At 58.0% G+C, this 25,819-nt stretch overlaps 1 protein-coding gene across 14 annotated transcripts in view; it reads left to right on the top strand.

Annotated features, from left to right (window-relative positions):
- The window catches only part of GRM4 (glutamate metabotropic receptor 4), a 115,841-nt gene extending 91,275 nt beyond the window's left edge, over positions 1 to 24,566 (top strand). For 9 of the 14 annotated variants that reach the window (XM_077904384.1, XM_077904381.1, XM_077904390.1 and 6 more), the window contains 5 exons: positions 6,846 to 7,046; positions 7,260 to 7,396; positions 10,037 to 10,972; positions 17,235 to 17,481; positions 23,573 to 24,566. In XM_077904384.1, the coding sequence (XP_077760510.1) occupies positions 6,846 to 7,046; positions 7,260 to 7,396; positions 10,037 to 10,972; positions 17,235 to 17,481; positions 23,573 to 23,622 (1,571 nt within the window). In that variant the 3' untranslated portion in view covers positions 23,623 to 24,566. Of the gene's footprint in view, positions 1 to 6,845; positions 7,047 to 7,259; positions 7,397 to 8,190; positions 8,334 to 8,458; positions 9,042 to 10,036; positions 10,973 to 16,833; positions 16,956 to 17,234; positions 17,482 to 20,855; positions 23,180 to 23,572 lie in introns of those variants that run through there. The other 5 variants (XM_077904386.1, XM_077904388.1, XM_077904385.1 and 2 more) reach the window with 5 other exon arrangements.
- The last annotated feature ends 1,253 nt before the right edge of the window (positions 24,567 to 25,819 follow it).

A 25,819-nucleotide genomic window follows, 5' to 3' on the forward strand; every position in this document is an offset into this window, starting at 1 on the left:
AAGAGGCTGCAGAGGCCATTTGAGAACATCACGGCACCAGAATTGGCAGAACTGGCTTTATCCCCAGGCAGCCTGGCTCTAGGGCTGGTGCTCTGCCCAATCTCCGATTTCCTGCCCTCCTGCTCTCCCAGGCACCCCCTCTTGCCTCCAGCCAGCCCAGGTGTGCTCTGTGTTCTCCACCTACCCCTGCTCTATCTCCCAGCCTGGCTTCCCACTCACTTCTTCCAGGAGGCCTGCCCATCTGCACTGGTGGCCTTGTACTGGCCCACTCTGGTCCCCTTGAGGCCAGCAGATTGCACAGTTGGCCTCTGCCTGTTGCTTCCACAGGCTGCTCCTGGAGGGTGCTAATTCCTCAGCGCCTCCAGCCTGCCTGCCGGATGGCTGGGCAGAGAGCTGCTGTGACCACAGAAAGTCTCCAAAGAGCAGCAGATGCTGGCAGCTGGAGATTGGGCCGGTGTGTCTCAAAGTGGTAAGAGGGAGAGGGTACACACATTCTGCTGTGAGGGTCCTGCAGAGCTGGGTGTGAATCCCCCTGTTGCTGCCTCCTAGCTGTGTGACCTCGGCAGGGCCTTATACCTCTTGAGGCCTCAGTCTCCTCATCTGTAAAATGGGAATCCTATTACCCACGCCCATCCCCACAGAGCCCCATCCCTGCAGAGCCACCTTGCTCACCTTTTCCCGGAGAAGGGATGGAGGTGATCTGTGGGAAGCACCTGCAGATTGCCCAGGGACTCCCCCCACACCTGAGCCAGGAAGGAGTCACTGAGGGGGAGGCTTGCAGCTGTCAAGGCCCAGGGAGGGGCAGCACCTGCCTCCCTCTCTGTCTCCTGGCCCCCTCCCTGGGAGCATGCAGAGAGGGTTTGGGAATTAAAGCTGTAAACAAGGCAGATGTGGCATCCATCTTTTTGACAGCACTGCCAGCCAGGTGATGGCTGAGCGGAGGAAGGCCCGGTTTATGAGGAAATAGGAAAAATTTACTGCCTTCTGTTCACAGGGGCTGGGAGCTCTGAGAGGGAGGGTGGGTGCATGGCAGCTGAGGATGTGTGGGGGATTCCTGTCGCCCAGCCTGTGCCAGCATCCACACCACCACCACCAATGATAATAACAGCTAATAGTTATATGGCATTTATCGCTTGCCAAGACTTGGGTGTTTCAGGGAGATATTGGGGAGGATGGATCAACCACCGGTGAGTCGGGAAAGAAGGGGAATGGCCAGGAAGGACAGTGTGGCAGCTTTGTCCTCGAATCTAGATCTCGGCGGGTGGACCTCAGCTGGGCCCCGGTCTGCATGGGGTCAGGTACCCTGTGCTCACGTCATCCTGAGGGTAGGAGGGCCTGTATGCACCACGCAGGATGGAGCAGGGAGGCCCGGGATGTGGGATCTTATCCCGTGGAGGAGTGCCTGGGAGGAGAGGAAACAAGTTTATAAAGTGCTTCTGTATAGAAGGTATGATGCTGTGTGTTGTACCTGTACCTCCCTAATCCTCTGAGGGGCCCTGCAGGCCAGTATTATTACCCCCCATTTACATCTGAGGAATGTGCATTTTGCTTGACCTAGGTCATATCACTAGCTGGTCCGTGGCAGGCTGGGAGACAGGCACAGCTATTTGCTAGGCTGCTGTTCCTGGGGGGACCCTGGGACCCTCTTATCCTACTCCCCGGAAGTTGCCCAAGAGATGAAAGCTGGTGTGTACGTTTGTATATTGTATGTAAATGCAAGCTTCTGTGTGCAGATGTGTGTACGTGCACCTATGCTGGATTGCACATGTGGGCCTCTACCTGTGAATACAGACACGCTGCCACTCCCTGGTCCCTGCAGTGCTCACCAGCCCCGTCTTTGCCAGTGGAGTTAGTGCCCTTGGAAGCAGGCCTTGGCCTAAGATTGGTGGGAGCGGGAGTGGTTGTCTCCTCAGATGGGCAGCCCTGAGGCGTCCTCTACATGGTCTCCTGGAGGGCCCCAGAGGGATGGAGCCGCACACCTGGCATCAGTGGCCGCCCTTCCCCATCCCAGGTTCCTACCCCTACTGGTCCTTCCAGGTATCACTTCCCAAAGAAAACACTTGTGAGCATCTCAGCCCAACAGTGGGTGACTCTGGATGACCCTGTGTTTGGATGAGTGCCATGCTAGTTGTGTAGCGATGTATGTGTTACCCGTGTTTATACATATACTTGTGATTATCTGTGTTTGAACATGGGTGTGTGTTTAGACATGTGTATCAACGCCTGCAGGTTTGCGTGCAGCCACCCTGGATGGGTGGATGTGAATATACGTGCGTGCGTACGTAATGGATTTCATATTCCTTTATGTGAGGGAACCGCTTCGAGAACTGGGTGCGTGCGTGGGTAGGGAGCGTAGAACTCCGGAGGGTTGCGGTTGGGCAGGGTGAGTTGGGCGGGGTGAGTCGTGGCGGGTGATGGGAGAGAGACAAGGAGGCACTCTGATTATTTCAACCTTGAAAACTCATTTCAATTACAATTTACAACCTGCTTACAAAGGCTGCAGTCACTGTAGTAACCATAGCTGCAGGGTTTTGACGAAGAAAATCCTCTCCCAATAGTTTCCCCCGCTGGCTGTCACCTGTGGCAGAGCCAAACGCATCCCTGGCTCACTGTACCCCGGGACACAATTAGGACATCTTCAAACTGTTGCTGCGGTCATTGCCACCGTATGTCTGGGATTTATCTCCTACAGTGGCTCTCAGGGGTGTGTGTCATGCTTCCTTCCAGAGCCACCTGGACCTTCTGAAGGTCTTGCCCACCCATGAGGGGATTTTTCTGATCCCCACTTTTCTCCACGGCTACCACCTGCTTTAGCCCCACAGACAGGGATCCTTAACTCCTGGTTGAGCCTGGACCCCAGAAAAGGGGAAGGAGGCAGGTTAGAGGCTGGGTGGAAGAAGTAGGAGAGGGATGGTACAGGTGGTGGAAAACTCTTATGGAACTAGAGAGATCCGGGTTCAAATCCCTGCTCAGCCACTTCCCAGCCAGGCCAATCCCCAGGGACATAGGAGCACATGCCAGGTGCCAGGATTCCGTAAGATTCTGGTACATCACTCGGCCACTCGCACACCTCAGTTACCTCCTCTGTGAGAGGGGCCAGTTTAGCCTGCCTACCTCCCAGAGCCTCCCAGAACAGAAAATGCCAGGCATGTGAAGGTTCTCGGTGAGCAGCAGCTACGCCAAAAGGTTATTTGCTGAGGAATCAGGAGGAACGTGGAGAGCTGCGCTGGTTACTGGCACAGCTTCAGACATTCAGGATGGAGCATCTTGTCCTTTTTAACTTGTATTTATGATTCCTGCTCCCCGCCCCCCACCATGTGAGCCACTTAGGCCCTCTCATTATTGCCTTCCAAGGGGTGCAGGGGAAGGGCCCTTGGGGTTTGAGGGGTGCCTGTGTGTAGAGGACATGCTTGAGGCCTGGGGTACCCTTGAAAATAAAGGTCCTTTGCAAGCCGCCTTGCTGCACATTTTCTCATCTGTCATTGGGGCTGGACGTGAGACAAAAGTCAAGGATGTGCGGGTGTGTCGAGAAGTCTCTAGGAGTCTGTGGCTGGCACTGTGACAGCTCTGGGGTAGAGATTCTGGAGGGGCTGCGCTGAGGGGGCAATGACAGCTCCACAGGAGCCCAGAGCCCCTTTAGTGGGAGCTTCCCCAGCCAGAGCTGGCTTCTCCCAGTGAGGGTGGTCCTCAATCTGGTGTTGGTGCAGGCGGCTCGTGACCCCAGCGAGGGCACTTGTCCTGGACCAAAGTGGCCCAGGAATGGATGCTTCAGCTGGTCCCCCTGAGGAGGGACCCTTGGAGGAGGAGAGAGGAGAGGTGAGGGCAGTTTAGCTGGGGTGGTGCAGCCAGATCCCCTTAGCCCCATGTGTCCTTGGCTTTGGGAGAGAGCTTCCAGCTTGCTTTAGTGGCCACAACCTTCCCTCCGTCCTGGTTAATAATTTAGTCTCTCACCCAGATGAAATGAAGGTGTGATGGGAATGTGGGTTGTTGAGTGGGATTTTATGTCTTCCATTCTTCAGGCTCAGTGGAGCAGGTCCCCTTAGGGTCCAGGGCTGGAGCTTTCCAGGCAATCCTGCTCTAGGACCCTCCCCCGCCAACTGCCCTCCCTTTGGGGACAGGATCATCCCTGTGCTTCTCTTCTGGTTCTCAGAACCTTGTCATCAGAAGCTCAGACACAAGGGCAGGCTGGAAAGCTGGAGTACTTGCCTTTCATGTTCATTCTTGTTTGCTCCTTGGCCTAGAAATAATGCTGCCTGTTAGCAAGGCTCTGCTGGCCCAGGAGCTCTGAGGCAGGGCAGGACTCACACCTCTCTGTGCCCTCAGGTGCAAAGATTTAACCAACCTCTGTAGCACTTGGGAAGCACCACGCCTCTCTTCAGGTCTTGTACATACTAACCTATTAATCCTGACCCTCTGGGATCAGTACCATCACTGTCCCCATTTTGCAGTTGAGAGGACTGAAGTCTGAGAGATGGAGTGACAGGTCCAAGGTCACACACAGCTAGAGTGGGTGGTAGAGCTGGGGTTCCAGCCCAGACAGTCTGGACTCAAGTCCAGGCTCCTGCACGCAGAGGACAGTGACAGCAGGTAGCGAGGGCCTTTGGTGACCAGGAGAGAGCCGGTGAGGCAGCTCCGAAGCCTGGCCTGCTTCCAGCCCCAAGGCCACCCTGGAGGAGCTGGGGCCCTGTCTGGACTGAACGGTGCCCCCCCCCCCCGCCTCGAGCTAAGTGGGCATCTGCCCCCCAGCTGTGCAATCTGAGTACTAGTGACTCTTGTTGATCTCTGATCCCCGAGGTTGGGGTGACTGGGGTCAAGTTCTGCCCTTGGTCAGTCTTGGTGGCCAAGGCAGGGATACGAAATGTGCCCCCAGCTCTGCAGGAGCCCTGGGCAGGCAGTTTTGTCATCTGTAAAATAGCAGAATTGGAACAGATGACCTGCCTTGGTCTTGTTGTTCCTAGCACTATGATCCCATGATTTCTGCTGTCCATTCAGCAAGTGTTGAATCTCAACCCTGAGCAAAGCTGAGAATGGGGTGGGGTCCTGGCCACCTGACCTGGCCAGTTGAGGGGTGACTGATGCATAGCCCAGCCATCCCCACATCTGGGTGGGGTGGCATCTGTCCTTCCGGGGTGAGAGGATTAGATGGTAGAGAGAGCCTGGGGACAGCAGTGTGTTTCCCTTTACCCGGTGTTTGCTTCCGAGGTATCCAAGGGAGAGGGAGGGACAGAGTGACCTTTGGAGTTCCCAGGGGAGCAGGGCCTGGGGCTGACCCAGCCCGGCCTGGCCCCCACACAGTAGACATGAGAGGCTCAGACTGTGGCCCATGGGGCTAGGCTGGGGTGCAGCCACTTATCCTGCTGCCCGCTGGGGAATCACCTCTGCAAGGTGTGGCACTGGCCCTCTGGCACAGAGGCGGTGGTTGTGGCCGGGCTTCTCTGTCCTGGTCTCCAGGGAGGAGGTTCCAGGTTGTGATGTGGGCAGGGTCTGTGGCCTCAGGAGCGAAGCCAGGCTTCTCTGGCATTCTGGCCATCCTCTGCCTCCCTCCACTTTGCAGCCACCTCCTGTCCCCTCCTCCTCTCAACCTCCCTGCTTTCCTGTCCGCCGCCCAATCCCGCTCTTAGAATCCCTCAGGCATAGAGTGGTGCCCAGGCTGGAAGCCAGCGTGCCTGGGTTCAGAATCGGCATTTCGTGGTTCTGGAATGTCACTGGGCTTTTCTGTGCCTCAGTTTCCTCTCTGGTATGGGGATAACTGCTCACCTCCTAGCACCCTGGTGAGACTTCAATGAGTTGATATGCATAAAGAGCTTAGAATGATGCTGAGCATAGGGCAGGTACTCGCTAGAAGTTAGCAACCCTTATTCTTCCTTATGATTGCTACCCTGGCCCAGGCTCAGGTAGTGCCTCCTCCTCCAGAAAGCCTTCCTGGCCTGCTCTGGCTCAGGGACCTCAGAAACCCCCCACTCTGACCACTTTGCACAATAACATGGATTAGTCACCTCAGTGCCAAGTGTTTTCTGTACCTCTTCTCATGTAAGCCTCTGTGGAGCAGGATTATGATCCCCTTTTTACTAGAGGACACTGAAGCTTTAGGCAGCCAAGGAGCTTGGGCCCAGGGAGTAAGGGTAGGAGACCAGAGCCCCAAGACCATGCTGCCCTGGGGAGCTACTGCCATTTGCAGCAAGGTGAGGGTAGAGGTGGGAGTGGTTCCCCACTTGGCAAATCTCACTCAGCCTGGCTAATGGAGATGGAGTGGGTGGGGATGCTGGTGACTTCTGGTGTCCAGGGTGACTGGAAGCCATTGAGGGCACCAGGTGTCCTGGGATCTGCAGCCAGGCTCTCACCCTCTCTGGGCCTTAATTTCCCCATCTGTCCCATGGCTGGAGCGGCTGCCCATCAGTGGGCTGCCATAGGGTACCACTGCAAGACATAGCTTTTGTCCTGGCGATTTCCCAGCCTGTGCGGGGGCCAGCTGCTCCCAGATTAGTCTAGGCCAGGCTGGGGGATAGCAGGGAGGCCACAGCCACAGGGAAACCCCCTGGCCGATTGCCTTCTGAAGGCGATTATGACACGGGGACCTGCCCTGGCTGTTCTGGGGCCTCAGAGGATAGGGTCTGGCAGTACCGTGGTGAGGGTAGTGGACCCTCCCCTTCACCTTTTGGAATTGTGCCCCCGTGTGCCTCCATAAGACCATCTCCTGTGTGGCAGAGCAAGCCCTGGGCTAGGAGCCAGGAGGCCCAGGTGTGCAGACACGGGCTGTGTCACCTCTCTCGTCTCTGGTCCCTGCCACATGGTCTGTGAGGACGGTGAGCCTCATGGTTGCCCCCGCCTTGCGCGTTTCATTGCAGACCGAGAACGCATTGGGCAGGACTCAGCATATGAGCAGGAGGGGAAGGTGCAGTTTGTGATCGATGCTGTGTATGCCATGGGCCATGCGCTGCACGCCATGCACCGTGACCTGTGTCCCGGCCGCGTGGGTCTCTGCCCCCGCATGGACCCCGTGGATGGCACCCAACTGCTCAAGTACATCCGCAGTGTCAACTTCTCAGGTGAGCGTCCCGGGCCTTGAAGCCCAGGGGAAGGGGTCCTGGGGCTCCGTAGGGTAGGAGTGTGTGGGGGGCGGTCTCCTCAGATGTTTCCAGGGCATGTTCCATGCAGGAGCCTCCCCCGAGGGGTCTCTGCACTGGCCTCGTGGTACTCCCTGCTTCTCAGTAAAAGCTCAGCCAATATACTGAGTGTGTGACCCTCACCGGCCCCTCCAGGCATCGCAGGGAACCCTGTGACCTTCAATGAGAACGGAGATGCCCCTGGGCGCTATGACATCTACCAGTACCAGTTGCGCAATGGCTCTGCTGAGTATAAGGTCATCGGCTCCTGGACTGACCACCTGCACCTCAGAGTAAGTGCCCAGCAGGAGGGCAGGGAGGGGCCCCTGGAGGGATGGAGAGAGTCACTCGTGCCACCCAGCCCCTGGGAGGCAGCCCCCGATCAGTCTGGGTCAGCCCTGAGCCCAGGTGCGCTGCTGCCAGGTTGGGGCTTCCTTCCGTGCCGTACTCTGGCTTCTGAGGGCCCTGGGCACCACTCCTGCCTGAAATGGAGGAACAGGGCCTTGGCGGCTCAGCAGGGGTCGGGAAGCTAGGTGAGTAGGGGTGGGGAGGGGCTGCCATGGGGCGAAGGAGGACAGTGGCCTAAGGCAAAGGGCACAGTATTGTTCGAGAGCGTTTCTTAAAGCTGTCAAAGTGCACCCAGAAGGTCATCATTTTTCTGGGTTTTGGGGCAGCTGGGTGGGTGTGGGGGGTCTTCTCCTGGGTCCTCTTAGCGACATCTTCCCAGCCCGTGATCGTCCCAGGGACAAGGTGGTTCTCCCTCTCTGACCTTCGGTGTACCCAGCGGTGAACAGAGCCAGGTGTTTGGAGAGCGAGGACCTGTGGTTCATTCCCCGAGGAAACGCCAGTGGACTTGGCCCCTGCCTTGGTGGCAGGGCGAGCCAAGCTTGGGGTGGGCACAGTGTGACAGTCAGAGGGATGGACCAGAAGACTCAGGAGGCCCAGGCCCATGTCTGGCCACAGCTACCCTAGAGCCAGATCCTGGGAGAGTTGCATCGTGTCCCTGCTCTCCCCTCTTGTAAGAATCTGTTCCAGCGGCGAACCTCTTGAACTCCTCAAAGCCCTTTCTGCCCATGATCCCATTTAGCTCCGATGATCTTCTAAGTCAAAGGAACTATCTCTGCAAGCCCAGCCTGAGGGATGTTCTGAAGGCCAAGTAGCAGGGCAGGGGCCGAACCTGTTCTTGTCGTGATGCTCCCTGGGCTGCTGAACGGAGACTCACTTTGCCAAGTGAGGCGATACCCCAGGTGGAGGCGTGTCTCTTTTGGGTGCAGTGGGAGGAGCGGTGGGGGCCTGTGATTCAGTTGACTAGCAGCATCGGCAGTTAATGCTTACTGAGTACCTGCTGTGTACAGGGACCCTTGTAAGCATGTGACCTTACTGTGTGGACGGCAGCCCTGCGAGGCAGGTACTATTCTTGTCTCATTCTACAGATGTGGTAAGTGAAAGCAGGGCCTCGGTGTGGGGTGCACAGCGGACTCCTCCCTGATGATACGAGGCCCCTCTGCCAGCATGGATTGGGGCAGTGAGGGTGGGGAGGGTTAGGGAGAACTGGGCTTCAGCCCTCATACCCTCCCCACTTTCTCCTGAGGGCTCAGTTTGGGGTCCACTGAGTAGGCCAGGCTGGGATAGGGGGCGCTGAGGAGGAGACTTCGCCCCGCCTGCTGCTATCTTCCTCCAGGGTCTGAGAGCAAGGTGGCCTCTCGTGGCTGGTGCTTGGGACTCACTACCTCTATCACAGATTCCGCAGAGATTCCCTGGGCCCTCTGTGTGCCAGCCCTGTGCTGGGCGCCAGACACGCGGCAGGGAACACGCACAGAGCCATTCTGGGGAAATATTCAGAGTTTCTGCTTTGACTTGCCAGAGGAAGCCACAATAGCAGTGGTACAATAAGCAGCAAAGGGCAAAGTGGCCTCATATCTGCTGCCCTTTGGTCAGGTGAGAACACAAAAGCTTGGAAGGGTTGAGATGTTTGCTGCAGGGCCTGCAGCCAGCTAGCAACACATCTGTGATCGCAGGGTCTGCCTGCATTCGCGGCTCTTCTCCCGGGAGCCAGAGTTTTCCAGAACAGCTACCATCGCGCTGTGTCCCTTGTGGTCTCATAGCTCCCGTGCATGGGGGTTGTCCAGCCTCACTGTTCCTACAGGATGGTGGCCCTGGTTGTTGCTGTGCTCTTTGGCTTCTAGGGGACCACATGGCCTTGTCGTGCCCAGAGCCACAGGATAAGCTACTTCCCTGAACTTTTCTTACTTTCCAGGCTTCTCTAACATTGAATTCAGTAGGGTGTGCCAACATGCCTGTGGCTCCTTTGCTCACAGCGATTGTGTCTTTGGAGACATGTAACGGTGACTAGCACTAATTTAGAGCACAATATAAAGAAACCCTAACCCCTGGGCACAGATTATGTATCCTCGGCATAAACTTCTGTTCATTGCTCCCTGCTGAGCTCAGATTCCTGGGCTGCCCAGAGGAGACCCCATGGTCTGAATTGTGGGGCAGCGCATCTCCAGCATGGTCACCTGCAGGGCCTACTTATAACTCAGATCCTGAAACAGAAGGTCTGGGGTCGGCCAAAATGTGGCATTTCCCTCAAGCCCCTGGGTGATGCTGATGCTGATCTGGGGTCAGAGCTCCTGAGTCCCCTCTGCTTCCCCATGTGACTCTGGGTTGTCACTGCTGCTCTCTGGGCTTGCTGTCTCCATATGGTCCTTGAGGGTTTCGGGTTTGGTCCAGATGCCGTGTCTAAGTCATGTGGGTGGGCTTATTTAAATCCAGCTGTTGGATGCAGCAGCTCATGGTTGGGAAGGACAGCTGGATTTTAACCACCTAACCAGGTGATGGAGGTGTGGGGCCCCAGGGTGCCAGCCAGGAGGGTAGCCCAAGGCACTGGACGGCGTATCCTAAGGCTAGCTCCCCTGTGCTGTCGTTGCCAGATAGAGCGGATGCACTGGCCAGGGAGTGGGCAGCAGCTGCCCCGCTCCATCTGCAGCCTGCCCTGCCAGCCGGGTGAGCGGAAGAAGACAGTGAAGGGCATGCCCTGCTGCTGGCACTGTGAGCCCTGCACGGGGTACCAGTATCAGGTGGATCGCTACACCTGTAAGACCTGTCCGTATGACATGCGGCCCACGGAGAACCGCACGGGCTGCCGGCCCATCCCCATCATCAAGCTTGAGTGGGACTCGCCCTGGGCTGTGCTGCCCCTCTTCCTGGCGGTGGTGGGCATCGCTGCCACACTTTTCGTGGTGGTCACCTTCGTGCGCTACAATGACACACCCATCGTCAAGGCCTCAGGCCGTGAGCTGAGCTACGTGCTGCTGGCCGGCATCTTCCTGTGCTACGCCACCACCTTCCTCATGATCGCTGAGCCTGACCTGGGGACCTGCTCTCTGCGCCGGATCTTCCTGGGGCTGGGCATGAGCATCAGCTATGCGGCCCTGCTCACCAAGACCAACCGCATCTACCGAATCTTCGAGCAGGGCAAGCGGTCGGTCAGTGCTCCGCGCTTCATCAGCCCTGCCTCACAGCTGGCCATCACCTTCAGCCTCATCTCCCTGCAGCTGCTCGGCATCTGTGTGTGGTTTGTGGTGGACCCCTCCCACTCGGTGGTAGACTTCCAGGACCAGCGGACGCTCGACCCCCGCTTTGCCAGGGGCGTGCTCAAGTGCGACATCTCAGACCTGTCGCTCATCTGCCTGCTGGGCTACAGCATGCTGCTCATGGTCACGTGCACCGTGTACGCCATTAAGACGCGCGGTGTGCCCGAGACCTTCAACGAGGCCAAGCCCATTGGCTTCACCATGTACACCACCTGCATCGTCTGGCTCGCCTTCATCCCCATCTTCTTTGGCACCTCGCAGTCGGCAGACAAGGTGAGTGATGGCGCCAGGGTGGGGGTGGGTGAGTGAGGGCCCTGAGCTGGGGGCAGCCTCTGGGGCTCCCTGGCCTCGCACCTGCTCTGGAGATGCCTTCTCCCACGCCTCACTGCCTCCTCTGCCTCCAGTCTGTTCTCCAATCTCTGAGTTGCCCCTCCTCTTTTCCAGCTTACCTTCCCCACCATCTCATCTCTTTCCTTCCTCCTCCCTTCCCCCTCTCCTTCTGTCCTCCTCTCTCTTTCCCTCCCTGCCTCTGCCTCCCATCCTCTTCCTCTCTCCTCTGTCAGCCTTCCCTCTCTTCTAGACTCTCCCTCACCTCTCTCCCTACTCAGCCCCATCAGCCTTGCCATCCACTCCTCTCTTCCTCATCTTCTGTCTGCCCCTCTCTCTGTCCTCACAGGATAGGATCCCCATGGGTCCCTGGTGGGGGATGGATCCGACACTGTCTCCTTCTCTCCTCGTCCCCAAGCCTCCGAAGCCCGGGAGCCTGGGGTGTCAGCTGAGGCTCCTTCCTTCCACTGGCCCAGAGCTGCAGAGGGGCTGCCTCCTGCTGGCTCTGTCAGGCCATCCCATGGGCCTGGATGCACCCTGGGGCCCTGTGCACTCTGCCCATATCCCAGCCCCAGCACTGCCTGGCTTCTGGCGGGGGCGGGGGGGGGGGGGTCTTACCTATTTTTTTCTTTTTTTTAAGGATTTTAAAATTCATTTATTCATGAGAGACACATAGAGAGAGGCAGAGACACAGGCAGAGGGAGAAGCAGGCTCCGTGCAGGGGAGCCTGATGTGGGACTCAATCCCAGGACCTGGGATCACCCGCTGAGCCGAAGGCAGACACTCAGCCCCTGAGTGGTGCCCCGGGTGCCCCCGTGTGGTTTTATCTTGAAGGACTGGGAGTCACTGAAGCCAGAGGCTAGAAACAGGGGAGAATTGTGGGGACAAAGGACCCCAGCGCCTGGTCTGAGCTCCACATGATCCTGAGCAAGCCAGCTGGCCTCTCTGCCTCAGTTTCCTCATTAGTGTATTAGGGCCATGATTCTTCTCTAGCAATCCTTAAGGTGTTGTAACAGTCACATGGCATGATGGGCATGAAAACAGTTTGCCCAATGCAGGGAGGCCCGGGGCTGAGGAACCCAGAGGGTGACAGAGGCAGGGTCAGAAGGATGACAGGGCAGATGCTGGAAGACAGAGGCTGTGGGAAGGATCCTGGCTCCTACTGTCGGTGAGAAGGGAGCCACCACGGGGTTCTGAACAGTGAGGAATGTGACATAGCTCAGGTCTAGAAGGATCCCTCTGGCTGCTGGGTGGGGCCCTGAGGAAGGCGAGCTGGGAGCTGGACGGCCAATGTGGTGGTGCCTGTAGGGACCCCACCAAGGGGCTGCTGGCGGCAGGGGTGATGAGAAGTGGGGGCTCCTGGATGTGTCTGCAGGTGGGCTGGCTGGATTCTGGATGGATTGCATGTGGGGTAAGAAGTACAGAGGATCAAGAATGATATTCCATGGTTTTTGGTGTGAGGATCGGAAGGAAGGAATGTCTGCGTCCTAAGGTGGGGAAGACACTAGAGGAGCCTGTTTGGGGGCCGAGGGCAAGCAGCCCGGGCTGGATATGTTGCTGGGGGGTCTTCAGCCCATGGACAGCATCCGAAGCAGAGCCCGCCCAGGTGTGAACTACCGGGGATGCATGGCCTTCAGTGAGGCTGCTGCCAAAGCCACGATGGGTGGGGTGCTTGTCATGTGCCTGATGCACTACCTACTGGCCAGCAGGCTCCGCTGTAGCAGGGTAGGGGTAGGGATCACTGTCCCCATTTAGGGGAGGACACAGGCACAGAGAGGCCAAGTGACTTGTTTGAGATCACTCCGCCGGTAGGGGCACGGCTGAACTTGACCCTGCTGGCCTACCTCAGGAGCCCCCCACCCCAAGCCTAGTGCACACTGTCCCTGCAGCCCTGGGACACCTTCCTGCCCTGGGGCTTCCTTTGGAGGTGCTACCTCTTCTGCCGCAGCAACTCGAGGCAGGAGCTGTGCTCTTGTTCTGAAACTCTTGGCCTGGCTCAGGGAGGCCTGTGGGCTGAGGGCTTCGGAGAAGCAGACGTTGGGGTTGGCAGTGAGTGCCCTGAGCCAAAGCAGCCACCAGGCCCAGCTCACACTATGAGCCAGGGCTCCTGCACCCAGGGCCTGTGGGGGGCCCGCCCTGGTGAGGACAGATGCAGGCAGAAGCCCCTTGGCCCGCAGTGTGGGGGTGGGGGGGCCCATAGAGCCCACCAGAGAAGCCATCCCTACTCCAGCTTGAGAAACGAGCCTCAGCAATGACAGGACGCCCCTTCCCTTGGTTCCTCAGGGAGGAAAGGTACCTGGCTGGAAGGCCCACAGCTTGGTAGCAGCCCCTTATACTGCTTCTGGTAGTTTCCTCGGGCTACCGCCAGCATCCTGCTGCCCTGGCCCCCCCCCCCCAGGGTGTCACACCCACCTACTCCAGCTACCGGGCCCTCCCTCCCTCCCAGCCCCCACATCTCTCCTGGCGCCCAGGCCTGCCTCTGACTTCTCCCTTTTTAGGAGGCTCCGCTCAGTATTGATTCTGAAAGGAAGCCTCTGAAATGATCTCCTCTGAAGCTCAGAAAGGGGCAGAGGCTTACTTGCCTGGGGTCACACAGCAGGCCAGCCTCACAGCAACATGTGGCCATAAGGCCCTGCTCTGCCCCCCACTGGGGTGGGGGGACGTGGACCTGCCTCCCGGGCTTCTGAGTGAGGAGGCAAAGGCAGCCCTGGGGGTGTATCTGTGCATGTTCTGTAGCACTATAAAATGCTGTGGGCATTGGAAGCTGTAGGCCTGGCTGGTGTGTGTGTGTGTGTGTAGATAGAGTGGGTGCGGTTGCTGTGGGGAGTTGTGGTAGGCTTAGAGAGGTGTGTGTGCCTTTTTGTGCATGTTCAGGGGTGGCTGGGTGGTATGTGGATCTGTGTGCAGGTGGGCGCATGTGTGCACATTGAGTGGGGATGGGCAGGTGTGTATGCTGAGAGGTTCATGGCTGCTGGTGTGGGTGTGCAGACGAGTTGTGTGTGCCCAGCGGTGTCTGCAGATGTGTGTATGCGCTTGTATATGCATATTCAGTAATGTGTGGAGATGTGGGTGAATGTATCTGTGTGTATGCACCTGAGTGTGTGTGAAGGAGAATGTGTTGTGTGTGTGTGCACGCGCATGCCCAAGTATGATTCTGAGTTAGGTATGAGTGTATAGCTGTGAGTTCAGGTGTGTGTGTGAATGCAGAGATGCATGCGTAGATGGGTGTGTGTGTTTGTGGGCATGTGGGTATGCCCAGGTGTGTGCGCACCTGCACTTTCAGGGGCTCAGCTGCACCCATTTCCCCAAGCGTGCAGATGGTGGCGCAGAGTGAAGCCTGCTCTGGTGAGCAGGAGGATGGATTTCCCTGCCTTAGTCCGGATTTTCAGGGGTTGTCGCTGCTGCCGCGAGGCATTACTCTGAGCCGTCTGGAGCGTCCTTTCTCTACCGTGTGGGGTTACGGCTCAGCTGGACTTGAGCGGGACCTGGCCACAGGCTGACCAGCTTGTGGGGAAGTTCATTCATCCGGTTTGCGGAGATTCTGGGGATCTTAGTAGCCACTTGGGTCCACCTGGACAGAAGCATGGAGCCGTCAGGACTCCTCTGTGCCCCCAACAGGGCCCCTCGGACTCTGCCCTTTGCCCCACCTACGGTGACCTCTATCCACACCCATCAGACCTAGCTCTGACAACCTCTTTCACCTTGAGGAGCACTCACTGGTGAGGCTAAGACAGGATTTCTTGCAGAGGACAGAGTGTAGCAGGCAGGCCTGGCCTAATCAGAGATGGGAGCAGGAGTTCAGACACCTCTGTCTGGAAGATGGGTGGTTGGGAAACAAGATGAAATCACATCCTGGAGGTCGCCTCTCACCCCACCTGCCTTGCAGAGCTGCATGTGTGCCTGGGCCCCATTCCTAGGGGGGAGGAGGTACCTGCCGGGTTCTAGTGGCTCTAGAGGACCACTGCTTCTTTGATAGAATCGGCACGCTACTACCTCCTGGTGACAACATGCACCTTCACACAGGGGCTCTAATGCCTGAGCCGGTGGTGTGGTGGGACTTCCAGTGCTCAGAGCAAGGAGAGACCCCCACATCCATGTATATGCATGTGTGATGGCTAGAAGAGCCCCCGAGGCTCATGCTGGAAGGGCAGGGCCCCAGAAGATGGGGGCAGCTTTGCTTGGGTTTGATCTGTTGATACCCCATCTTTTATTTTATTTGCAGAAAGGGTCCTAGGCTGAAAAAGCAAAAAAGAACACCAAAGATTGTCCTCTTTTCCATGCTCAGGGCTGGCTCCATAGTTCTCAGGGCGCTGTGCAAAAAGCGAGTAAAGGCCCCTTGCTCAAAAATGATTGATTCAGGATTCAAGATTCAGGTTTCATGAAACCAAGTGTGTGTACCCATGGTGCTGACTCTGCCTGTGTTAGTGGAGGGGCCTAGCGTCCCACAGTGGGTCAGGGAAGAGTAGAATCTGGCGCCCAGCACAGGGCTGTGTCCACTGCAGGACTCACTCTGTCCAGAGAGGGGGCCTCTATCCCTGGTTCTATCAACTCCATATGGGCCCAACTGCACGCCCCACCCCCCAATCAACAAGGTGGGGACAGAGAGCCTAAACTGGATATCTGACTTGGAAATGCAACTCCTGTACCCAAGAACCCATGTGTAACAGGAGAGATTGCCCTTGCCCTTAGGGAACACCCAATCTAATGAGGGAGACATATACCCTCACCCAGGGAGCTCCCCATCCAATGGTGAAGATCCAGAAAACAAGCCTCATCTTGATTAGCCCAGACCTTCATTATTTTCCCCAGTGGTGTGGAACCTGTCCCCCTGCCTACTCCTCCAGCCTGGGGACCAGGCTGTCATTTCCCTGGGCCCATGACATTTTCTGAATGGTGACAAATGAAATAGCCTCTCCACAGTCCCAGCCTCCTTCCCCATGGTGCTGTGCAAGTTCACAGAGCTTCACAGTCTGGGTTTGGGTGACCTTGTGGGTTGGGAGAGGTAGCAGTTATCATCCCATTGTATTGATGAGAAAACTGAGGGCCAGAGAGGGCTTGAGACTTGCTCAGGATCACACCCCTCCCTCCTTTCAGACCCTAGAGCTTCTCCAGCCTCTCTCCCAAAGGGTAGCCAGAATGATAGCCTTCAGATCCAGGTCATGAAGCATTTCTGGAGAAGGGCAGGAGATGGGTGGAATATGAGAATGGGGGTCATAGAGGGTTGGATAGAGCTGCGGGTCAGGGAGAGCGTCCTACAGGAGGTGGCACCTCAGCCAGGCCCCACAGGAGGGGGCCCAGGCCTAGAAACAGCAGATTTAGGAAGCTGAGCATTTCCTGCCCTCTCCATGCCTGGACCTGGGGGCCACAGCCTGGCCACCTCTGACCTCCCACAGGCTGGTGGGGTGGAGTGCTGGAGGGACAGCAGAGGCTTGGAGAACTAGGAAGGAGGGAGGAGGCGGGGAGGGGCGGGGGGGGGGGGCAGTGGGAATTGTCAGGCCCTGCCTGGAAGACCCCACTATTGAAGAATGGATTATCCGACACCCAGATTAATGGACTTTCATTTTGCTAAACATCTGTCACCGTTAGTGCTGGCTCGCGAGCGTGAAATGAGCTTTGACTGTGCTGCCATCACCATATCTGGCTGGGCGCTGTGGCTCCTGTGCCAGTGGCCGGCTCTGCACAGGGTGGCGGTGGGAGGCGCAGTCACTGAATGGGGACCTGGTGGAGGGGCTGTGGCACGGCCACTGGGAGTTACTCCAGGGCACCAGCAGACGCTCATCTCACTCCTGGCCCTGTGATCCCCCGAGGGCCCTTCCAGGGGCGTAGGCTACCCCCAGTATCTGCATGTAGCAGCGAGCAGCATTCCCAGGCACCTACCATGTGCCGGCCCTTGTACATACGGTCGCCATTTACCAAGTCCTGTCATGAGGTAAGTACTGTAACATCACACCCAGGTGACAGGTGAGGAGACGGAGGCACAGGGTGGGACTCACCCAGGATCACACGGCTGGAAGTGGTGGGGCCAGGCTTTGAATCCAGAGATTCTGGTCTGAAGTCCCAGCTCCACCACGACTCCCTTCAGACTCCCTTCTGCCCAAGTCCGTGGGACCCAGCGCGGGGCTCCTGGGTCCATCCCCCCGTGCCTGTCTCTGGGGGCGGTGAGGCCTGGACGGAGCCCTCTCTGACACCAACCCCCGCCCGCCTCCAGCTGTACATCCAGACCACGACGCTGACGGTCTCGGTGAGTCTGAGCGCCTCGGTGTCCCTGGGGATGCTCTACATGCCCAAGGTCTACATCATCCTCTTCCACCCGGAGCAGAATGTGCCCAAGCGCAAGCGCAGCCTCAAAGCTGTTGTCACCGCCGCCACCATGTCCAACAAGTTCACGCAGAAGGGCAGCTTCCGGCCCAATGGTGAGGCCAAGTCTGAGCTCTGCGAGAACCTCGAGACGCCAGGTGAGCGCCCGGCCCTGCCCCCTTCCCCTCAGGGCTCACCCAGGCCCGCCTCCTTCTGGGAGAAGGCCAGCCTCCCCCTCCAACCTGAACCTGGCCATGCCCCTCCTGAACCTAGTCCTCCAGGGTCTCGGGAGAGCCCTAAGGCCACAGGTGAGTGGGAGTTACAGGAGAACCTTGAGGCACCAAGTTAGTGCCCCTCTGCCCCGCCCATCGTGGTAACCTGGAGAGAACCTCAGGGTCCCACCCCACGTAGCCCTCCCTGCACCCCTCCAGGGACCTCTGCCCGCCAAGGGCAAGGCCATGAAGGGAACCTGGTTCATGAAGGGTAAAAGGGGACTCTGGGATTTCTCTGCCCTGGTACCCACATCTGGGCCTGTGCCTTTTCAGTCCCTCTGGGAAAAGGGGTTGTCTGGAGGGTCTCTGCTTCCTGGGCATGGAGGCCCGGTGCCAGCCTGGCCACCCCTGATCAGGGCCCTGAGATATGGGGACTCAGGAGGCCAGTCCCCAGGATGGGTCTGGGAAAGAGTAGATTGGATGGAGGGCTTTCAGGCACCTCAGTTCTCAGGTGGCAGGGTGTTTGAAGGGATTGTCCAAGGACACCTCTGTAGTAGAGAGTCATGCTTTGAGGGGGTCCTCGGCATCTGAGGGGCAGGCCTAAGGTCCAGGCCTGGGCAGGGATGTGCATGGGAGGGACCAAGACTACCATCTTTGCCAGCGTCTCTGGTCCCCCTGAAGCCTCCCCTGTGTGAGGAGAAGAGATAGAAAGAGAGAGGGGCAGGGCATGTGAAGGACAGATCAGACCTCGGGGGCACCAGTAATAATGGCGACTGTCTCTTGAACCCTGACTGTGTCCCACACTACCATGTACCAGTGTTCATCTTCACAGCGACCTTGGAAGGCAGGTTATTTTTTATCCTCTGTGTAACACAGATGAGGAAAGGGAGGCTCAGCAAAGTTAGGGACTCACCTGGGTTGTACAGCCAGCAGGTGGCGGGGCTGGACTTGACTGCCACAGTGGTATCCCTACCGCCTCCAAAGAGTTGGAGTCCTCTGCCCTGGGGTGAGCCATGGGATCTCCTGCCTGTGGGGTGGACCTCCATGGGCCTCACTTCCAGCTGCTCTGGTGGGGGTGGCTGTGGTCATCCCCGCCCCACTGAGACCATGGCTCCCTCCCTGGACATCCTCCAAGTGTCCAAATAGTTTGAGTGGCAGCTTCTCCTGCCTCCTCGGCTCTCTGAAAGTCCTGGGGGGCTCTTATTGGTGGGGAGGGAGGAGAAGACCCCCTCGCCCCAGACTTTCCATCAGCGGGACCTGGGAGTTAGCACTCAGCTTCTTCCGTCTTGTCCTGGGGAGAAGGCCAGAAATGGACATTGTTGATGGCAGCAGGAGGACATGGGCTAGACTACAGGAGGGTCTGGAACACAGGCTCCAGAGAGGAGGCCCACGGTCACCTGCCAGGAGGTCAGGAGAACAGGAGACCTGGCCTCCCTGGTGTGTGTTGGCTGAGGCAGCACCTCTCATGGGCTCCCCGCCTTGTGGCTCCAGGGAAGCATCTTCTCTTCCTTTCTTAGCACGGCCCCCACGTGTTGAGAGACTGCCATCTGTGGAAAGAAGGAAAGTCACTTCCTACATCCACACACAATTTTTCACTCCCAAAGCCTCTCCTTGTTGAGTGATCTTCACAGCTGTCCTGTGAGGTCAGGATAGGGCTAGAGGTTTGATCCCTGGCAGAGGCCCAGAGAGGATGAGTGACTCTCCTGAGGTCACACAGCAAGGCGGTGGCTGGCTGGCTGGCCCCACACTGTCTCTCCTTTGACCCCGACTTCACATGGCTTCCCTATCTCTGGAGTCCCATGCTCTGTGTGGAGTAGGATACATGGCTTTGACATGCCCCCTTCTTTGACATCCTGATGACAAGGTGTTTTTCCCTGCCCCATCTTCTACCAGAGGACCTCTGGTTCTCTTCAATCCTGCTCCTCCTCCCGGACCACCAGCTTCTTGGGAACCTACAGCCCTGGGACTCCCTTCAGGTGCCCCCTGGGCCTTCCACTCTGAGATGGGAAGGGGCATGGTCCTCCCAGGACTCCCCTCTTCTGGCCTTTTGTGTCTAGATCTGCAGAGACCCCAAATGTAGCCCCTAAGCAGACCCTTCTGTTCTAAGCAGGGATCCCTCACTGCTCCCCACCCCACACTCCTGACTGCCGTTTTCCTCTTTCCCACGGAGCTTTATCCTTCCTGGATTCATCTGTCATGCCTTATTCTGCTGGTGCGGGAGTGGGTCTGTCAAATGAGCTCTGCTCCAGGGCCCATCAGAGTGGAGCATTAGCCCTCTGGGGGCTATGGGGGAGGGGAGTCTCACTGGACATAATGCCCTAACCCCAAAGGGTGACACTTATGGTGCTGTCACTGGCCAGGGGAAACCAGAGGGCAGGTCCTTCCCTGGCAGCTGTGATGGCACCTCATGGTCACATGGGTACAGGGTAGGATTATGCCCCTTCCCACTCCACCCGCCCCTAACCAGACAAGGAGGGCAGTGGAGGCACAGTGAAGGGAGATGCAGTCTTCCGGGCCCCACTTTCTGCAAGGGAAGGATGAGAGCTGTTTGCTCCTTCCACCCTGCAGTGGGAACCAGAGGCCAGGTTCGTTCATCCCCTGTTCCTTAGCTTGGCGACAACAGGGGCTGTGGAGGTGCTGGGTGGGAGCCAGGTGATTAATTCTGGGGATGCCAGACTGGGGGGGTGTAAGCAGGAAGAGTGGGGAGATGTCACTCCTGTGGAGCAGGGACATTTTTCACTCTGTCACTGGCAGGCCATGTATCTTTAAACAAACAACAGAATAAATAATTCAGGGGCCCGATTGTGGGCTGATGGGGCGCAAAGACACAGGGCAACAAATGGGGGCTGTCCGCTTGTGCTTGCTGCCGCCCGGCTAATTGTTATCTGAGGCGGCAGGGACTGCAGACCAGCAGGGGCCTGTCACCGGCAAGGGGTGGGTCGGGGCTCTTGGCTCGTACACCCCGTCCCTCCCTCCAGGCTGGGGAAGCCCCTGAAGTGTGGCTCTCCCCACCCTGTCCTTATTGCTGTGACTTCAGCCCTGCCCCTCTGCCCACCACTTCACAAGCTTTGAAGAGTAACTCTGTCCACCCTGTGGCTGAGAGCCAGCCAGGTTTATGACCCCATTTTACAGATGAGGGAATCGAGGCTGTGAGAGGTTCAATTCATTGGAAGGGCCACCTGGCAGGTGCTGAGATCCCCCATACTGGGGAAGGCAGGCCTGGACCCGAAGTCTCCTGACTCCCGGCCAGAGTGCTTCCTTTGGAGCCTCACAGTTAGCTCCCGGGGGGCCTGGGCAGACTCACTGCTCCCATTTTCCAGATGGTGAGACCGAAGCTCCGCTGAAGGACTCTGGGGCCCCTGGCTTGTAGCTGAGGGCCGAATGCGCTTCCAGGTTCTGGAACCCAAGGACTGGATTTTCTGTTGGAGACAGCTCTGGTCTTAGAGGGACAGCAGGGCCCAAGTGTCCCACACCTCCTCACCACTTTGTCTCCTCCTGCCTGCCTGCCTCGATGCCCCTGCCCTCGGGTGCCCGTTGCCCTGCAGCTGGTGGAGGTTTTGCTGCTTCTGCTGCAGTGTTCCTTCACCTCTGAGCCACAGCTGCTGACGGCTTTACAGGTTTGGAAACTCCATTTTATCAGTTCACCCAGGGGGTGATGGAGCCCTGGGGAACTGATTCTCACCGGCCTGGCCTGCAGCTCGTGATTCACAGAGCCGGCTCTTTTTCTGACCGCGCTGGAGAGAGCAGGGTGGAGATGTGGGGCTGTGGGGAGCCCCTTGGGGAAAGAAGTCTGGGCAAAAAAGGGTGCTCTCATGTCGTGGGTGGGGAAACTGAGGCCTGGCAGGGCAGGAGCTGCCAGAGGTCACAGAGGGAGGGAGCTAGAGGCTTCTGTCCCCAGAGTGCTGATCTGTGCACTCTCCCGCCTCCCTTTCAGCACCTCTACCCTCGTGGCCTGGCTCCTGTGCCCAAGTGTGCCAGCCCAGTCCCCTTCTGGGTGCTCCCCTCTCAAAAACAGCCCCGTCCATGGTCCTTCTTCCCTCCCGGTCAGCTGGCACCCTGGAGGCACATGGGTCATTTTAGAAACGAAGGGGGCACGTCTTGGCACACTGTGAGGTGCCGGGCTCTTACCCTCTTCTGAAGTCGCAGCGCCCGTCTCCTCCCATTGTACCTATCCGGGTGGCACCGCAGACTCGCAACTTCCTGGCTGCTGCCCAGCCAAGTGATTGTTCATGTTCTGCTTGAATATTTCAAGTAGGGAACTGAGCCACCACACAGGGCCACCCTCTCCACGCAGGAGAAAGTTCTTCCTTTAGTGCACCTGGACTCCATGCCACCCCTGTGCTGCCCCATTGCCCTACGTTGTACCCCTCTGCTCACCCCACCCCGACAAGTTTGCTTCTGGCCACACTTGATGGGCCCTCTGGGAGTTGGGCCCAGCACCCTGCCTATGTTGGTGGGCTTCCAGCTACACGGGTGCAGTGGGTGAGCAGGATCAGGAACCGGGTTTCTTCATCTTGCTCCGTCAGCTCCCAGGGGGTTGTGCTGAGGCTGGTCACTCTGTGTCTGTTCTGCTCACAGAAGGCAGAAGAGAGGAAGTATAGGAGAAACAGGTTGTTTTTATCAAATGACATGCTGGTTGCACACAGCCCTTTCACTCACATGCCATTAGCAGGAATGTCATCAAGTGGGGAGTGTGGGAAATGCAGCCTTAACTGCTGTCCTGCGTCCAGCAAAAATGGGGTAAAGGGGACCGGAGCCTGCCATACTGTTCCCCTTGGTGTCCCTGGCCAAGCCTGGTGGATGCACTCCTTTTCTGAGTAGACAGGCCCTTGATGGAGCGTCAGGGCAGTTTTGCGCCAGGACTGTCTCCCACCCAGCTTCCTCTGCACACCGGCACTCAGCCCCCAGCTTCCACCCCAGGCAGCAATCCTGACCCGCATCCCTCTCCACTGAGCTGTCCTGGGCCATGCAGGGAAACTCTGGGTGTGGACAGGACAAAACCAAGGACCTGGCCAGGGTCCTCACCCCTCTGGCCTCTCAGTGCCTCATTTGTCACAGGAGGGTGGCACTTACCTGGCCTTGTCAGTAAGCTGCTGTGAGGCCTGAGCCCCAGCCATATGGAGGTAGAGGAGACTCGTGCTTCCCAGAAGAGTTGACATTGTCACCCAGCTGTGGGGGTGGGAGGAGGAGGGCCCCAGGGGGCCGAGGCCGGGAAACAAGGGGTACCCAGACATGCAGCCCTGGTCCCAGTGGTGGCTGAGTGAGGGCCAGAGCCGACGGCTGCAGAGAGGGGAGACTCAAGGCTGGGGGGAGACAGGGGCACTCAGAAATGGGAAGTTGGCCACACTGAGGCCTGATGGAACCTGGAGGCCTTCCGCCTTCCTTGAGTGAGGGGTGGAGGCTGAGTTAGTCAGAGGGCCCGGCTGGTCAACTAGTTGGTGTCTAGCCTCGCAAAGCCCCCCACTCTGGTTCCATCATTCATTCCCTCTGTCCCAGCTGGCTACTCCCTTCCCCTAGGCTGCCAGGCCACGTATCATGTCTGTTCTTCGCATGTGCTCTTCCAGAATGTGTGCTGTTGACCTGAAAAACTTCTGTTGATAATACCTTAAGGCTATATATATCAAATAAAAATGATTCTCCTCGAGTGTGGTGGAGTCGGGAGGTGGCAGGGGCTTCACTGGGGGTTGGGTTTTGGGGGACCCTACCAATGCAGCAGGGTTGAGAGGGAGTCCTCAAAGGGGGGAATGTTCCAACTAAAGCCCCAGCAAAGGTGTGGAGGTGGGAAGGATGTTCAGAGACTGGGCGAGTCCAGGGATAGGGGAACTTGGTGCTGGGGGTGGGGACCCAGGGTGGGAGGAGGGCAGCAGGGGGAAGCAATGGGATGGGTGGGGGGCCACCATGCAGTTTGAGGGGCTGTGAACTGCTTGCTTTTGGAATCTGGACTTGATGCCATGGGCAGGGCAGTGCCCGTGTGGAAGGGGGTGTTTGAAGAAACCAGCCCCTGATACCTGGGTACCCCCGGTCTCTCTCCTTCCAGCACTGGCCACCAAACAGACCTACGTCACCTACACCAACCATGCAATCTAGCTAGGCCGCCAGAGCCGAACAAGAGGAGGAGGACCCGAGACCCTTGTGGCTGACACGTCGGGCCAGGGCCACTCCCAGGGGCCCAGCTGATGTCTTGCCTGCCCGTGAGCGCCCACGGACGTGGCTTGGTGCTGAGGACAGCAGAGCCCCCAGCGGTCACTGCTGGGCAGCCTGGGCAAGCTGGTCAGGTGACAGGAGGAGGACAAGGGGCCAGGGCAGCTTCAGGCCACCCCAAGAGCCTGCATCTTGGACCACGGCCCCTCCCAGCCCCAGATCACAGGGGCTCCGACCGAGTGGGCCCCAATGCTGGTTTTCTCACCCTCCCTTTGTCTCTGCCTGTTCCACTGGTGACCGTCCCAGTCTGTCTCCATCCCTGTCTTTATCACTGCCTTTCCTCGCTGTGTCTCCACCTGTTTGTGTGCTCTGCTTTTCCCTATCTTCTTTCCTTTCTGCCTCTGCCCCGTCTCCCTTGTGCATCCTCCGTCTCCAGGCCTCTCCAGTTTTTTCTCTTGTGCTCTACCCGGGTCTCTCGTGCATTTTTCTTTCCTGTCCTCGGCCCCCTCCTCACCTTCATTACATCCAGCCTTTGCTCTCTTCCCTGCCACTGTCTTCCAATTCACAAACTCTTACTTGTGGCGAAAGAGAAAAAAAAAAAGGAAAAAAATTTCAAAACACAAAAAGCCAAAACAAAAACAAATCTCGAGTGTGTTGCGAAGTGCCGCGTCCTCCCGGTGGCCTTTGTGTATGTCCCTGTGGCCCGCAGCCTGCCCGCCTGCCCTCGCCTGTCTGCCGTGAGTCCTGCCCGCCTGCCCGCCTGCCCCTCCTGCTGATGACATGGAGTTCAGTGCCTGGGTGTCTGGTGATGGTTATTGATGACAATGTGTAGCGCATGATTGTTTTTATACCAATAACATTTCTAATAAAAATAAACACATGGTTTTGCACCCTGGCTCCACATCCACTGGGGGTGCTGCAGGGGGACCCCTGTCTCAACCTTCAGCAGGAGAGCCTGGAATTGGAGGCAAGGAGAAAGTGGGTGATGGAGACCTAGGGCTTTGGGGTGGTAGAGGCTGCCTCCGGGGCTGGCAGGGAGTGGGAGCATGGAGAGGCCCCAGGCAGGGAGGGACCAGGGCTTTGCAACAGATTCCAGAAATCTGCCCCTGGAGGTTCCCTAAGTAAGGGGAGGTGTTCTATTCCTGTCCCCTGCCCTGCAGCCCTTGAGGAAGGTACCATTTCTGCCCTGCCTCTCCCCTGACTCTCACTCCTCACAACGGGACTTGGACCCGCAGCCTCTAACCTGAGCCTCTCCTCTTGAGAAATTGGCTTCCAGGGCTCCCCTGCTGCCTGTCCTGTCCCCAGGTTACAGGTGCTGAGACAATGTGTGTCTGTCCTGGAGCCTGGAGTGTAGCGTGTGTCCATGTGAGCCAGGGGTGTGACACAGGTGTGGGTGTCTATTTTGGCTGCATGTCTGCTCCTGGCACCTCCATAGGTGTGCTTGTCTGTGTAGCGTGAATGTCTGTTTAGGCCCAATGGAGGGGGGCTTGTCCACACTGCACCCACATCGTGAGGATGGCTGTCACTGGCCGGCGGCAAGTGTGCCAGTGTGCATTCACAGCAGCTGGCGTCCTTGGCAGGTTGGGAGGTGGGGAAGGGGAAGCAGTGGAGGGGCTGGGCCCTGCCAGGGGTAAATTACAGAGCCGGTGACACAATGAGGCCACAGGCAGCAGCTGAAGCCCAGGCTTCCTGGCCCGCCCCTTCCTGGCGCCCCCACCCCCAGCCCCGCACCCCTGCCCACCTCCTAGGCCAGCTGACTGAAGTGCGGAGGAGTGTGTGTGGGGACCCCCCCCCCTCCGGGTGGGAGCCAGGCTGAGACTGGGTGTGGGGGAGTGTGTAGAGGTGAGGCTGGTGCACTGGATTGTGCCTCTGGTAGTGCCCCTGGCTGAGCCCATCGTACTCCTGGGGGAGGATGGGTGTCACACGCACCTCTGCTCAGGAAATCTGTTCCCCTGGAGGGTCTGTGAGACTGCGTGTGTGTAGAGCAGCTGCGTTCCGCTCAGTCAGTATTTGTAAGGGAAGGAGGGGGGAAGAGCCTGTTTCTCACTGTTGGTCTTGCTTTCGCAGGACGGTTCCTAAGACTACACCCCAGAATAGATTGTAGCCGGTGCTCCAGCCCAGTCAGGCAAAACTAGGTTGTCAG

Source organism: Canis aureus, chromosome 7 (genome assembly GCF_053574225.1).
Source record: "Canis aureus isolate CA01 chromosome 7, VMU_Caureus_v.1.0, whole genome shotgun sequence".
NCBI lineage: Eukaryota > Metazoa > Chordata > Mammalia > Carnivora > Canidae > Canis > Canis aureus.